This window comes from Oncorhynchus kisutch, linkage group LG22, assembly GCF_002021735.2.
Source record: "Oncorhynchus kisutch isolate 150728-3 linkage group LG22, Okis_V2, whole genome shotgun sequence".
Lineage (NCBI taxonomy): Eukaryota > Metazoa > Chordata > Actinopteri > Salmoniformes > Salmonidae > Oncorhynchus > Oncorhynchus kisutch.
The window spans coordinates 58,015,708-58,028,915 of NC_034195.2; the positions used below are offsets into that span (position 1 = coordinate 58,015,708).

At 45.4% G+C, this 13,208-nt stretch overlaps 1 protein-coding gene across 1 annotated transcript in view; it reads left to right on the forward strand.

Annotated features, from left to right (window-relative positions):
• The first annotated feature begins 1,248 nt into the window (after nt 1-1,248).
• LOC109867358 (cholesterol side-chain cleavage enzyme, mitochondrial) overlaps nt 1,249-13,208 on the forward strand; it is a 48,102-nt gene continuing 36,142 nt past the window's right edge. The window contains exon 1 of the mRNA XM_020456479.2: nt 1,249-1,604. Within this exon, the coding sequence (XP_020312068.1) occupies nt 1,342-1,604 (263 nt within the window). The 5' untranslated portion in view covers nt 1,249-1,341. The remainder of the gene's footprint in view (nt 1,605-13,208) is intronic.

The window sequence follows — 13,208 nt, forward strand, 5'->3', positions numbered from 1 at the left end:
TAACAATGGAATGATCTTAAACATTACACTCAGATGAGATGTAGAGCAATGTGAGAATTCAAACATTTTTGACTTGTCATTTGGGTTATTCTTCAATTGCGTTTGTAAACGTTGTCTCTTGACATTGGCACCATATAAAAATACGTAAAAAGGACATAAATAATTTAAAAAAATATTTGATTGAACTATTATTTTATAAGAAAACATACGAGAGTTCTTTATACTGCAATGCATCTATATGTAGAAACTACTGGGGCAAATTGGCTTGTCCCACTGGAGATGTGTAGAGGTGAACTGAGGGGGTTTAGAAACATCTATTTTAGAAGTATATATTTATTATTTTGAATGCTAGATTGAGAACAAGTATTTCATATATTGCACCGGTCAATAAAAACAAGGAAGGTTTTTAAAATACAATTTTGTTTTAATAGTATAATGTGTGTCCTTCAGTTTGTCATTGGTGTTACCGCCTTGAAAAATCACTGATTACAAAGATATTCAAGGACCTTGAGCATTCTCTCCTGTGGCTAACTTTTATCTGGGGAGAGGTCTATATTAAATAACAATATTAGCTAATAACAACCTTTTAGTAGATCATACATTCAAGGATTTATTGTTAATTTGGTGTGTCTAAATTCAAAATGTCACTTGGTGTTAGTCAATTTAATTGACAGGAAATAACATTCTAAACACTTTTTCAATGATTGATGAACTTAGATTTGAGAATCTGTGGTCTCCATTTCAAAAACTCCTCATTTACTTAAAATGTGTCATTGGTGTCAGCATCACTACTTCTACTGATGGCTCGCTATTATCATAATGGTAAAAATGATTTAAAGTCATTAAGCTACCACATTATTTACAATGGGAAGATATACCCACATCCATTTCAATCAATACAAATCTAGAAAAATGATTGAAATTTTTTCCAAAATGCTATGCCCAAATGCCACCGTAATTGAAGAACAACCAACTTAGTACTTTGTGGGTATTTTCTTAGAAAACAAGATTAAACAAGACTATTCAACTAACACACAGTCCCAACAATTAAATCCCCAGCTATAACATCTTATGTTAGGAAGTTGGGTATTTCAGCATTCTAAGAAAGTCCCACAGTAAACAGAAGACTAACCCAAAGTGTGTGTCTGGATGAAGGGAGCCTTGACCTGCCATAGGCTGACACCATCACAACACACAAGCCGTCCCCGAAAAAAAACATTCAAGGATACAGGGGAGGAGAGACACAGTGGAGAGGGAGACAGAGAGAGCATAGAGCCGGATGAGAAAAAGAAACAGACAGAAGAAGAGTTAGAAGAAGAGAGGTAGGATAGAGACGCTGCTATGATGGTGAGGTGGAGTGTGTGTCGCAGTTCCCTGGCTCTGCCAGCATGTGGACTACCCAGTGCCCGCCACAACTCCAGTATGCCGGTGGTGCGCCAGGCTCTGTCCCCAGACAACAGCAGTACGGTCCAGAACTTCAGTGAGATCCCAGGTCTCTGGAGAAACGGACTTGCCAACCTCTACAGTTTCTGGAAACTAGATGGATTCAGGAACATCCACAGAGTCATGGTGCACAACTTCAAGACCTTCGGTCCAATATACAGGTATGATACAGTCAGATCTATAAACAGGTACAACTTCAACACGGTCAGTCACAGTCAGACCCATAGACAGATTTGGAGGTTAGTAATGATATTCCCTACAACTGTATTTGCATTTTGTATTTAACTAGGCAAGTCAGTTAAGAACAAATTTGTATTTACAATGACAGCCTACGAGGGAACAGCGTGTAAACTGCCATGTTAAGAGGAAGAACGACAGATTTTTACCTTGTCAGCTCGGGGACCTGTCGATTACTGGAACACCGCTCTAACCACAAAGCTACCTGCCTCCACATTATTATAGGTGGCCAATCAGTGCATGGTCCTCTGTTGGTCAGTTAGTAGAACATGGTCCTCTGTAGTTCAGTTAGTAGAACATGGTCCTCTGTAGTTCAGTTATTAGAACATGGTCCTCTGTAGAACATGGTCCTCTGTAGTTCAGTTAGTAGAACATGGTCCTCTGTAGTTCAATTAGTAGAACATGGTCCTCTGTAGAACATGGTCCTCTGTAGTTCAGTTAGTAGAACATGGTCCTCTGTAGTTCAGTTATTAGAACATGGTCCTCTGTAGTTCAGTTAGTAGAACATGGTCCTCTGTAGTTCAGTTAGTAGAACATGGTCCTCTGTAGTTCAGTTAGTAGAGCATGGTCCTCTGTAGAACATGGTCCTCTGTAGATCAGTTAGTAGAACATGGTCCTCTGTAGTTCAGTTAGTAGAACATGGTCCTCTGTAGAACAGTCAGTAGAACATGGTCCTCTGTAGTTCAGTTAGTAGAACATGGTCCTCTGTAGAACAGTCAGTAGAACATGGTCCTCTGTAGAACAGTCAGTAGAACATGGTCCTCTGTAGAACAGTCAGTAGAACATGGTCCTCTGTAGAACAGTTAGCAGAACATGGTCCTCTGTAGAACAGTCAGCAGAACATGGTCCTCTGTAGAACAGTTAGAAGAACATGGTCCTCTGTAGAACAATCAGTAGAACATGGTCCTCTGTAGAACAGTCAGTAGAACATGGTCCTCTGTAGAACAGTTAGCAGAACATGGTCCTCTGTAGAACAGTTAGCAGAACATGGTCCTCTGTAGAACAGTTAGCAGAACATGGTCCTCTGTAGAACAGTCAGCAGAACATGGTCCTCTGTAGAACAGTTAGCAGAACATGGTCCTCTGTAGAACAGTCAGCAGAACATGGTCCTCTGTAGAACAGTCAGCAGAACATGGTCCTCTGTAGAACAGTTAGAAGAACATGGTCCTCTGTAGAACAGTCAGCAGAACATGGTCCTCTGTAGAACAGTTAGAAGAACATGGTCCTCTGTAGAACAGTCAGCAGAACATGGTCCTCTGTAGAACAGTCAGTAGAACATGGTCCTCTGTAGAACAGTTAGCAGAACATGGTCCTCTGTAGAACAGTTAGAAGAACATGGTCCTCTGTAGAACAGTCAGCAGAACATGGTCCTCTGTAGAACAGTCAGTAGAACATGGTCCTCTGTAGAACAGTTAGCAGAACATGGTCCTCTGTAGAACAGTTAGAAGAACATGGTCCTCTGTAGAACAGTCAGCAGAACATGGTCCTCTGTAGAACAGTTAATAGAACATGGTCCTCTGTAGAACAGTCAGCAGAACATGGTCCTCTGTAGAACAGTCAGCAGAACATGGTCCTCTGTAGAACAGTTAATAGAACATGGTCCTCTGTAGAACAGTCAGCAGAACATGGTCCTCTGTAGAACAGTCAGCAGAACATGGTCCTCTGTAGAACAGTCAGCAGAACATGGTCCTCTGTAGAACAGTCAGCAGAACATGCTCCTCTGTAGAACAGTTAGTAGAACATGGTCCTCTGTAGAACAGTCAGCAGAACATGGTCCTCTGTAGAACAGTCAGCAGAACATGGTCCTCTGTAGAACAGTCAGCAGAACATGGTCCTCTGTAGAACAGTCAGCAGAACATGGTCCTCTGTAGAACGGTTAGAAGAACATGGTCCTCTATAGAACAGTCAGCAGAACATGGTCCTCTGTAGAACAGTCAGCAGAACATGGTCCTCTGTAGAACAGTCAGCAGAACATGGTCCTCTGTAGAACAGTCAGCAGAACACGGTCCTCTGTAGAACAGTCAGCAGAACACGGTCCTCTGTAGAACAGTCAGCAGAACACGGTCCTCTGTAGAACAGTCAGCAGAACACGGTCCTCTGTAGAACAGTCAGCAGAACACGGTCCTCTGTAGAACAGTCAGCAGAACACGGTCCTCTGTAGAACAGTCAGCAGAACACGGTCCTCTGTAGAACAGTCAGCAGAACACGGTCCTCTGTAGAATAGTCAGTAGAACACGGTCCTCTGTAGAACAGTTAGCAGAACACGGTCCTCTATAGAACAGTCAGCAGAACACGGTCCTCTGTAGAACAGTCAGCAGAACACGGTCCTCTGTAGAACAGTCAAATCAAATCAAATCAAATTTATTTACATAGCCCTTCGTACATCAGCTGATATCCCAAAGTGCTGTACAGAAACCCAGCCCAAAACCCCAAACAGCAAGCAATGCAGGTGTAGAAGCACGAACATGGTCGAACACGAACATGGTCCTCTGTAGAACAGTTAGCAGAACATGGTCCTCTGTAGAACAGTCAGCAGAACATGGTCCTCTGTAGAACAGTCAGCAGAACATGGTCCTCTGTAGAACAGTCAGCAGAACATGGTCCTCTGTAGAACAGTCAGCAGGACATGGTCCTCTGTAGAACAGTCAGTAGAACATGGTCCTCTGTAGAACAGTCAGTAGAACATGGTCCTCTGTAGAACAGTTAGCAGAACATGGTCCTCTGTAGAACAGTTAGCAGAACATGGTCCTCTGTAGAACAGTTAGCAGAACATGGTCCTCTGTAGAATAGTCAGCAGAACATGGTCCTCTGTAGAACAGTTAGCAGAACATGGTCCTCTGTAGAACAGTTAGCAGAACATGGTCCTCTGTAGAACAGTTAGCAGAACATGGTCCTCTGTAGAACAGTTAGAAGAACATGGTCCTCTGTAGAACAGTCAGCAGAACATGGTCCTCTGTAGAACAGTCAGCAGAACATGGTCCTCTGTAGAACAGTCAGCAGAACATGGTCCTCTGTAGAACAGTCAGCAGAACATGGTCCTCTGTAGAACAGTCAGCAGAACATGGTCCTCTGTAGAACAGTTAGAAGAACATGGTCCTCTGTAGAACAGTCAGCAGAACATGGTCCTCTGTAGAACAGTCAGCAGAACATGGTCCTCTGTAGAACAGTCAGCAGAACATGGTCCTCTGTATAACAGTCAGCAGAACATGGTCCTCTGTAGAACAGTCAGTAGAACATGGTCCTCTGTAGAACTGTCAGTAGAACATGGTCCTCTGTAGAACAGTTAACAGAACATGGTCCTCTGTAGAACAGTTAGCAGAACATGGTCCTCTGTAGAACAGTCAGCAGAACATGGTCCTCTGTAGAACAGTCAGCAGAACATGGTCCTCTGTAGAACAGTCAGCAGAACATGGTCCTCTGTAGAACAGTCAGCAGAAATTGGTCCTCTGTAGAACAGTCAGCAGAACATGGTCCTCTGTAGAACAGTCAGCAGAACATGGTCCTCTGTAGAACAGTCAGTAGAACATGGTCCTCTGTAGAACAGTTAGCAGAACATGGTCCTCTGTAGAACACTTAGCAGAACATGGTCCTCTGTAGAAGAGTTAGAAGAACATGGTCCTCTGTAGAACAGTCAGCAGAACATGGTCCTCTGTAGAACAGTTAACAGAACATGGTCCTCTGTAGAACAGTTAGCAGAACATGGTCCTCTGTAGAACAGTCAGCAGAACATGGTCCTCTGTAGAACAGTCAGCAGAACATGGTCCTCTGTAGAACAGTCAGCAGAACATGGTCCTCTGTAGAACAGTCAGCAGAACATGGTCCTCTGTAGAACAGTCAGCAGAACATGGTCCTCTGTAGAACAGTCAGCAGAACATGGTCCTCTGTAGAACAGTCAGCAGAACATGGTCCTCTGTAGAACAGTCAGCAGAACATGGTCCTCTGTAGAACAGTCAGCAGAACATGGTCCTCTGTAGAACAGTCAGCAGAACATGGTCCTCTGTAGAACAGTCAGCAGAACATGGTCCTCTGTAGAACAGTCAGCAGAACATGGTCCTCTGTAGAACAGTCAGCAGAACATGGTCCTCTGTAGAACAGTCAGCAGAACATGGTCCTCTGTAGAACAGTCAGTAGAACATGGTCCTCTGTAGAACAGTCAGCAGAACATGGTCCTCTGTAGAACAGTCAGCAGAACATGGTCCTCTGTAGAACAGTCAGTAGAACATGGTCCTCTGTAGAACAGTCAGCAGAACATGGTCCTCTGTAGAACAGTCAGCAGAACATGGTCCTCTGTAGAACAGTTAGTAGAACATGGTCCTCTGTAGAACAGTCAGCAGAACATGGTCCTCTGTAGAACAGTCAGCAGAACATGGTCCTCTGTAGAACAGTCAGCAGAACATGGTCCTCTGTAGAACAGTCAGCAGAACATGGTCCTCTGTAGAACAGTCAGCAGAACATGGTCCTCTGTAGAACAGTCAGCAGAACATGGTCCTCTGTAGAACAGTCAGCAGAACATGGTCCTCTGTAGAACAGTTAGCAGAACATGGTCCTCTGTAGAACAGTCAGCAGAACATGGTCCTCTGTAGAACAGTCAGCAGAACATGGTCCTCTGTAGAACAGTTAGCAGAACATGGTCCTCTATAGAACAGTTAGTAGAACATGGTCCTCTGTAGAACAGTCAGCAGAACATGGTCCTCTGTAGATCAGTCAGCAGAACATGGTCCTCTGTAGAACAGTCAGCAGAACATGGTCCTCTGTAGAACAGTTAATAGAACATGGTCCTCTGTAGAACAGTTAGTAGAACATGGTCCTCTGTAGAACATGGTCCTCTGTAGAACAGTCAGCAGAACATGGTCCTCTGTAGAACAGTTAGCAGAACATGGTCCTCTGTAGAACAGTCAGCAGAACATGGTTACTCTGTAGAACAGTCAGCAGAACATGGTCCTCTGTAGAACAGTCAGCAGAACATGGTCCTCTGTAGAACAGTCAGCAGAACATGGTCCTCTGTAGAACAGTTAGCAGAACATGGTCCTCTGTAGAACAGTCAGCAGAACATGGTCCTCTGTAGAACAGTCAGCAGAACATGGTCCTCTGTACAACAGTCAGCAGAACATGGTCCTCTGTAGAACAGTTAGTAGAACATGGTCCTCTGTAGAACATGGTCCTCTGTAGAACAGTCAGCAGAACATGGTCCTCTGTAGAACAGTTAGCAGAACATGGTCCTCTGTAGAACAGTCAGCAGAACATGGTCCTCTGTAGAACAGTCAGCAGAACATGGTCCTCTGTAGAACAGTTAGCAGAACATGGTCCTCTGTAGAACAGTTAGTAGAACATGGTCCTCTGTAGAACAGTCAGCAGAACATGGTCCTCTGTAGAACAGTCAGCAGAACATGGTCCTCTGTAGAACAGTTAATAGAACATGGTCCTCTGTAGAACAGTCAGCAGAACATGGTCCTCTGTAGAACAGTCAGCAGAACATGGTCCTCTGTAGAACAGTCAGCAGAACATGGTCCTCTGTAGAACAGTTAGCAGAACATGGTCCTCTGTAGAACAGTTAGTAGAACATGGTCCTCTGTAGAACAGTCAGCAGAACATGGTCCTCTGTAGAACAGTCAGCAGAACATGGTCCTCTGTAGAACAGTTAATAGAACATGGTCCTCTGTAGAACAGTCAGCAGAACATGGTCCTCTGTAGAACAGTCAGCAGAACATGGTCCTCTGTAGAACAGTCAGCAGAACATGGTCCTCTGTAGAACAGTCAGCAGAACATGGTCCTCTGTAGAACAGTCAGCAGAACATGGTCCTCTGTAGAACAGTCAGCAGAACATGGTCCTCTGTAGAACAGTTAGTAGAACATGGTCCTCTGTAGAACAGTCAGCAGAACATGGTCCTCTGTAGAACAGTCAGCAGAACATGGTCCTCTGTAGAACAGTCAGTAGAACATGGTCCTCTGTAGAACTGTTAGCAGAACATGGTCCTCTGTAGAACACTTAGCAGAACATGGTCCTCTGTAGAACAGTTAGAAGAACATGGTCCTCTGTAGAACAGTCAGCAGAACATGGTCCTCTGTAGAACAGTTAGCAGAACATGGTCCTCTGTAGAACAGTCAGCAGAACATGGTCCTCTGTAGAACAGTCAGCAGAACATGGTCCTCTGTAGAACAGTCAGCAGAACATGGTCCTCTTTAGAACAGTCAGCAGAACATGGTCCTCTGTAGAACAGTCAGCAGAACATGGTCCTCTGTAGAACAGTTAGCAGAACATGGTCCTCTGTAGAACAGTTAGTAGAACATGGTCCTCTGTAGAACAGTCAGCAGAACATGGTCCTCTGTAGAACAGTCAGCAGAACATGGTCCTCTGTAGAACAGTTAATAGAACATGGTCCTCTGTAGAACAGTCAGCAGAACATGGTCCTCTGTAGAACAGTCAGCAGAACATGGTCCTCTGTAGAACAGTCAGCAGAACATGGTCCTCTGTAGAACAGTCAGCAGAACATGGTCCTCTGTAGAACAGTCAGCAGAACATGGTCCTCTGTAGAACAGTCAGCAGAACATGGTCCTCTGTAGAACAGTTAGTAGAACATGGTCCTCTGTAGAACAGTCAGCAGAACATGGTCCTCTGTAGAACAGTCAGCAGAAACATGGTCCTCTGTAGAACAGTCAGCAGAACATGGTCCTCTGTAGAACAGTCAGTAGAACATGGTCCTCTGTAGAACTGTTAGCAGAACATGGTCCTCTGTAGAACACTTTAGCAGAACATGGTCCTCTGTAGAACAGTTAGAAGAACATGGTCCTCTGTAGAACAGTCAGCAGAACATGGTCCTCTGTAGAACAGTTAACAGAACATGGTCCTCTGTAGAACAGCTTAGCAGACATGGTCCTCTGTAGAACAGTCAGCAGAACATGGTCCTCTGTAGAACAGTCAGCAGAACATGGTTCCTCTGTAGAACAGTCAGGCAGAAACATGTCCTCTGTAGAACAGTCAGCAGAACATGGTCCTCTGTAGAACAGTTCAGCAGAACATGGTCCTCTGTAGAACAGTCAGCAGAAACATGGTCCTCTGTAGAACGTCAGCAGAACATGGTCCTCTGTAGAACAGTTTAGCAGAACCATGGTCCTCTGTAGAACAGTCAGCAGAACATGGTCCTCTGTAGAACAGTCAGCAGAACATGGTCCTCTGTAGAACAGTTAGCAGAACATGGTCCTCTATAGAACAGTTAGTAGAACATGGTCCTCTGTAGAACAGTCAGCAGAACATGGTCCTCTGTAGATCAGTCAGCAGAAACATGGTCCTCTGTAGAACAGTCAGCAGAACATGGTCCTCTGTAGAACAGTTAATAGAACATGGTCCTCTGTAGAACAGTTAGTAGAACATGGTCCTCTGTAGAACATGGTCCTCTGTAGAACAGTCAGCAGAACATGGTCCTCTGTAGAAACAGTTAGCAGAACATGGTCCTCTGTAGAACAGTCAGCAGAACATGGTTACTCTGTAGAACAGTCAGCAGAACATGGTCCTCTGTAGAACAGTCAGCAGAACATGGTCCTCTGTAGAACAAGTCAGCAGAACATGGTCCTCTGTAGAACAGTTAGCAGAACATGGTCCTCTGAGAACAGTCAGCAGAACATGGTCCTCTGTAGAACAGTCAGCAGAACATGGTCCTCTGTACAACAGTCAGCAGAACATGGTCCTCTGTAGAACTGTTAGTAGAACATGGTCCTCTGTAGAACATGGTCTCTGTAGAACAGTCAGCAGAACATGGTCCTCTGTAGAACAGTTAGCAGAACATGGTCCTCTGTAGAACAGTCAGCAGAACATGGTCCTCTGTAGAACAGTCAGCAGAACATGGTCCTCTGTAGAACAGTTAGCAGACATGGGTCCTCTGTAGAACAGTTAGTAGAACATGGTCCTCTGTAGAACAGTCAGCAGAACATGGTCCTCTGTAGAACTGTTAGTAGAACATGGTCCTCTGTAGAACATGGTCCTCTGTAGAACAGTCAGCAGAACATGGTCCTCTGTAGAACAGTTAGCAGAACATGGTCCTCTGTAGAACAGTCAGCAGAACATGGTCCTCTGTAGAACAGTCAGCAGAACATGGTCCTCTGTAGAACAGTTAGCAGAACATGGTCCTCTGTAGAACAGTTAGTAGAACATGGTCCTCTGTAGAACAGTCAGCAGAACATGGTCCTCTGTAGAACAGTCAGCAGAACATGGTCCTCTGTAGAACAGTTAATAGAACATGGTCCTCTGTAGAACAGTCAGCAGAACATGGTCCTCTGTAGAACAGTCAGCAGAACATGGTCCTCTGTAGAACAGTCAGCAGAACATGGTCCTCTGTAGAACAGTCAGCAGAACATGGTCCTCTGTAGAACAGTCAGCAGAACATGGTCCTCTGTAGAACAGTCAGCAGAACATGGTCCTCTGTAGAACAGTCAGCAGAACATGGTCCTCTGTAGAACAGTCAGCAGAACATGGTCCTCTGTAGAACAGTCAGCAGAACATGGTCCTCTGTAGAACAGTCAGCAGAACATGGTCCTCTGTAGAACAGTCAGCAGAACATGGTCCTCTGTAGAACAGTCAGCAGAACATGGTCCTCTGTAGAACAGGTTAGAAGAACATGGTCCTCTGTAGAACAGTCAGCAGAACATGGTCCTCTGTAGAACAGTTACAGAACATGGTCCTCTGTAGAACAGTTAGCAGAACATGGTCCTCTGTAGAACAGTCAGCAGAACATGGTCCTCTGTAGAACAGTCAGCAAGAACATGGTCCTCTGTAAGACAGTCAGCAGAACATGGTCCTCTGTAGAACAGTCAGCAGAACATGGTCCTCTGTAGAAACAGTCAGCAGAACATGGTCCCTCTGTAGAACAGTCAGCAGAACAGGTCCTCTGTAGAACAATCAGCAGACACGGTCTCTGTAGAACAGTCAGCAGAAATGGCCCTCTGTAGAACAGTCAGCAGACATGTCCTCTGTAGAACAGTCAGCAGACATGGTCCTCTGTAGAACAGTCAGCAGAACATGTCTCTGTAGAACAGTCAGCAGAACATGGTCTCTGTAGAACAGTCAGCAGAACATGGTCCTCTGTAGAACAGTCAGCAGAACATGGTCCTCTGTAGAACAGTCAGCAGAACATGGTCCTCTGTAGAACAGTCAGTCAGAACATGGTCCTCTGTAGAACAGTCAGCAGAACATGGTCCTCTGTAGAACAGTCAGCAGAACATGGTCCTCTGTAGAACAGTCAGCAGAACATGGTCCTCTGTAGAACAGTCAGCAGAACATGGTCCTCTGTAGAACAGTCAGCAGAACATGGTCCTCTGTAGAACAGTCAGCAGAACATGGTCCTCTGTAGAACAGTCAGCAGAACATGGTCCTCTGTAGAACAGTCAGCAGAACATGGTCCTCTGTAGAACAGTCAGCAGAACATGGTCCTCTGTAGAACAGTTAGCAGAACATGGTCCTCTGTAGAACAGTCAGCAGAACATGGTCCTCTGTAGAACAGTCAGCAGAACATGGTCCTCTGTAGAACAGTCAGCAGAACATGGTCCTCTGTAGAACAGTCAGCAGAACATGGTCCTCTGTAGAACAGTCAGCAGAACATGGTCCTCTGTAGAACAGTCAGCAGAACATGGTCCTCTGTAGAACAGTCAGCAGAACATGGTCCTCTGTAGAACAGTCAGCAGAACATGGTCCTCTGTAGAACAGTCAGCAGAACATGGTCCTCTGTAGAACAGTCAGCAGAACATGGTCCTCTGTAGAACAGTCAGCAGAACATGGTCCTCTGTAGAACAGTCAGCAGAACATGGTCCTCTGTAGAACAGTCAGCAGAACATGGTCCTCTGTAGAACAGTCAGCAGAACATGGTCCTCTGTAGAACAGTCAGCAGAACATGGTCCTCTGTAGAACAGTCAGCAGAACATGGTCCTCTGTAGAACAGTCAGCAGAACATGGTCCTCTGTAGAACAGTCAGCAGAACATGGTCCTCTGTAGAACAGTCAGCAGAACATGGTCCTCTGTAGAACAGTCAGCAGAACATGGTCCTCTGTAGAACAGTCAGCAGAACATGGTCCTCTGTAGAACAGTCAGCAGAACATGGTCCTCTGTAGAACAGTCAGCAGAACATGGTCCTCTGTAGAACAGTCAGCAGAACATGGTCCTCTGTAGAACAGTCAGCAGAACATGGTCCTCTGTAGAACAGTCAGCAGAACATGGTCCTCTGTAGAACAGTCAGCAGAACATGGTCCTCTGTAGAACAGTTAGCAGAACATGGTCCTCTGTAGAACAGTCAGCAGAACATGGTCCTCTGTAGAACAGTCAGCAGAACATGGTCCTCTGTAGAACAGTCAGCAGAACATGGTCCTCTGTAGAACAGTCAGCAGAACATGGTCCTCTGTAGAACAGTCAGCAGAACATGGTCCTCTGTAGAACAGTCAGCAGAACATGGTCCTCTGTAGAACAGTCAGCAGAACATGGTCCTCTGTAGAACAGTCAGCAGAACATGGTCCTCTGTAGAACAGTCAGCAGAACATGGTCCTCTGTAGAACAGTCAGCAGAACATGGTCCTCTGTAGAACAGTCAGCAGAACATGGTCCTCTGTAGAACAGTCAGCAGAACATGGTCCTCTGTAGAACAGTCAGCAGAACATGGTCCTCTGTAGAACAGTCAGCAGAACATGGTCCTCTGTAGAACAGTCAGCAGAACATGGTCCTCTGTAGAACAGTCAGCAGAACATGGTCCTCTGTAGAACAGTCAGCAGAACATGGTCCTCTGTAGAACAGTCAGCAGAACATGGTCCTCTGTAGAACAGTCAGCAGAACATGGTCCTCTGTAGAACAGTCAGCAGAACATGGTCCTCTGTAGAACAGTCAGCAGAACATGGTCCTCTGTAGAACAGTCAGCAGAACATGGTCCTCTGTAGAACAGTCAGCAGAACATGGTCCTCTGTAGAACAGTCAGCAGAACATGGTCCTCTGTAGAACAGTCAGCAGAACATGGTCCTCTGTAGAACAGTCAGCAGAACATGGTCCTCTGTAGAACAGTCAGCAGAACATGGTCCTCTGTAGAACAGTCAGCAGAACATGGTCCTCTGTAGAACAGTCAGCAGAACATGGTCCTCTGTAGAACAGTCAGCAGAACATGGTCCTCTGTAGAACAGTCAGCAGAACATGGTCCTCTGTAGAACAGTCAGCAGAACATGGTCCTCTGTAGAACAGTCAGCAGAACATGGTCCTCTGTAGAACAGTCAGCAGAACATGGTCCTCTGTAGAACAGTCAGCAGAACATGGTCCTCTGTAGAACAGTTAGCAGAACATGGTCCTCTGTAGAACAGTCAGCAGAACATGGTCCTCTGTAGAACAGTCAGCAGAACATGGTCCTCTGTAGAACAGTCAGCAGAACATGGTCCTCTGTAGAACAGTCAGCAGAACATGGTCCTCTGTAGAACAGTTAGCAGAACATGGTCCTCTGTAGAACAGTTAGCAGAACATGGTCCTCTGTAGAACATGGTCCTCTGTAGAACAGTCAGCAGAACATGGTCCTC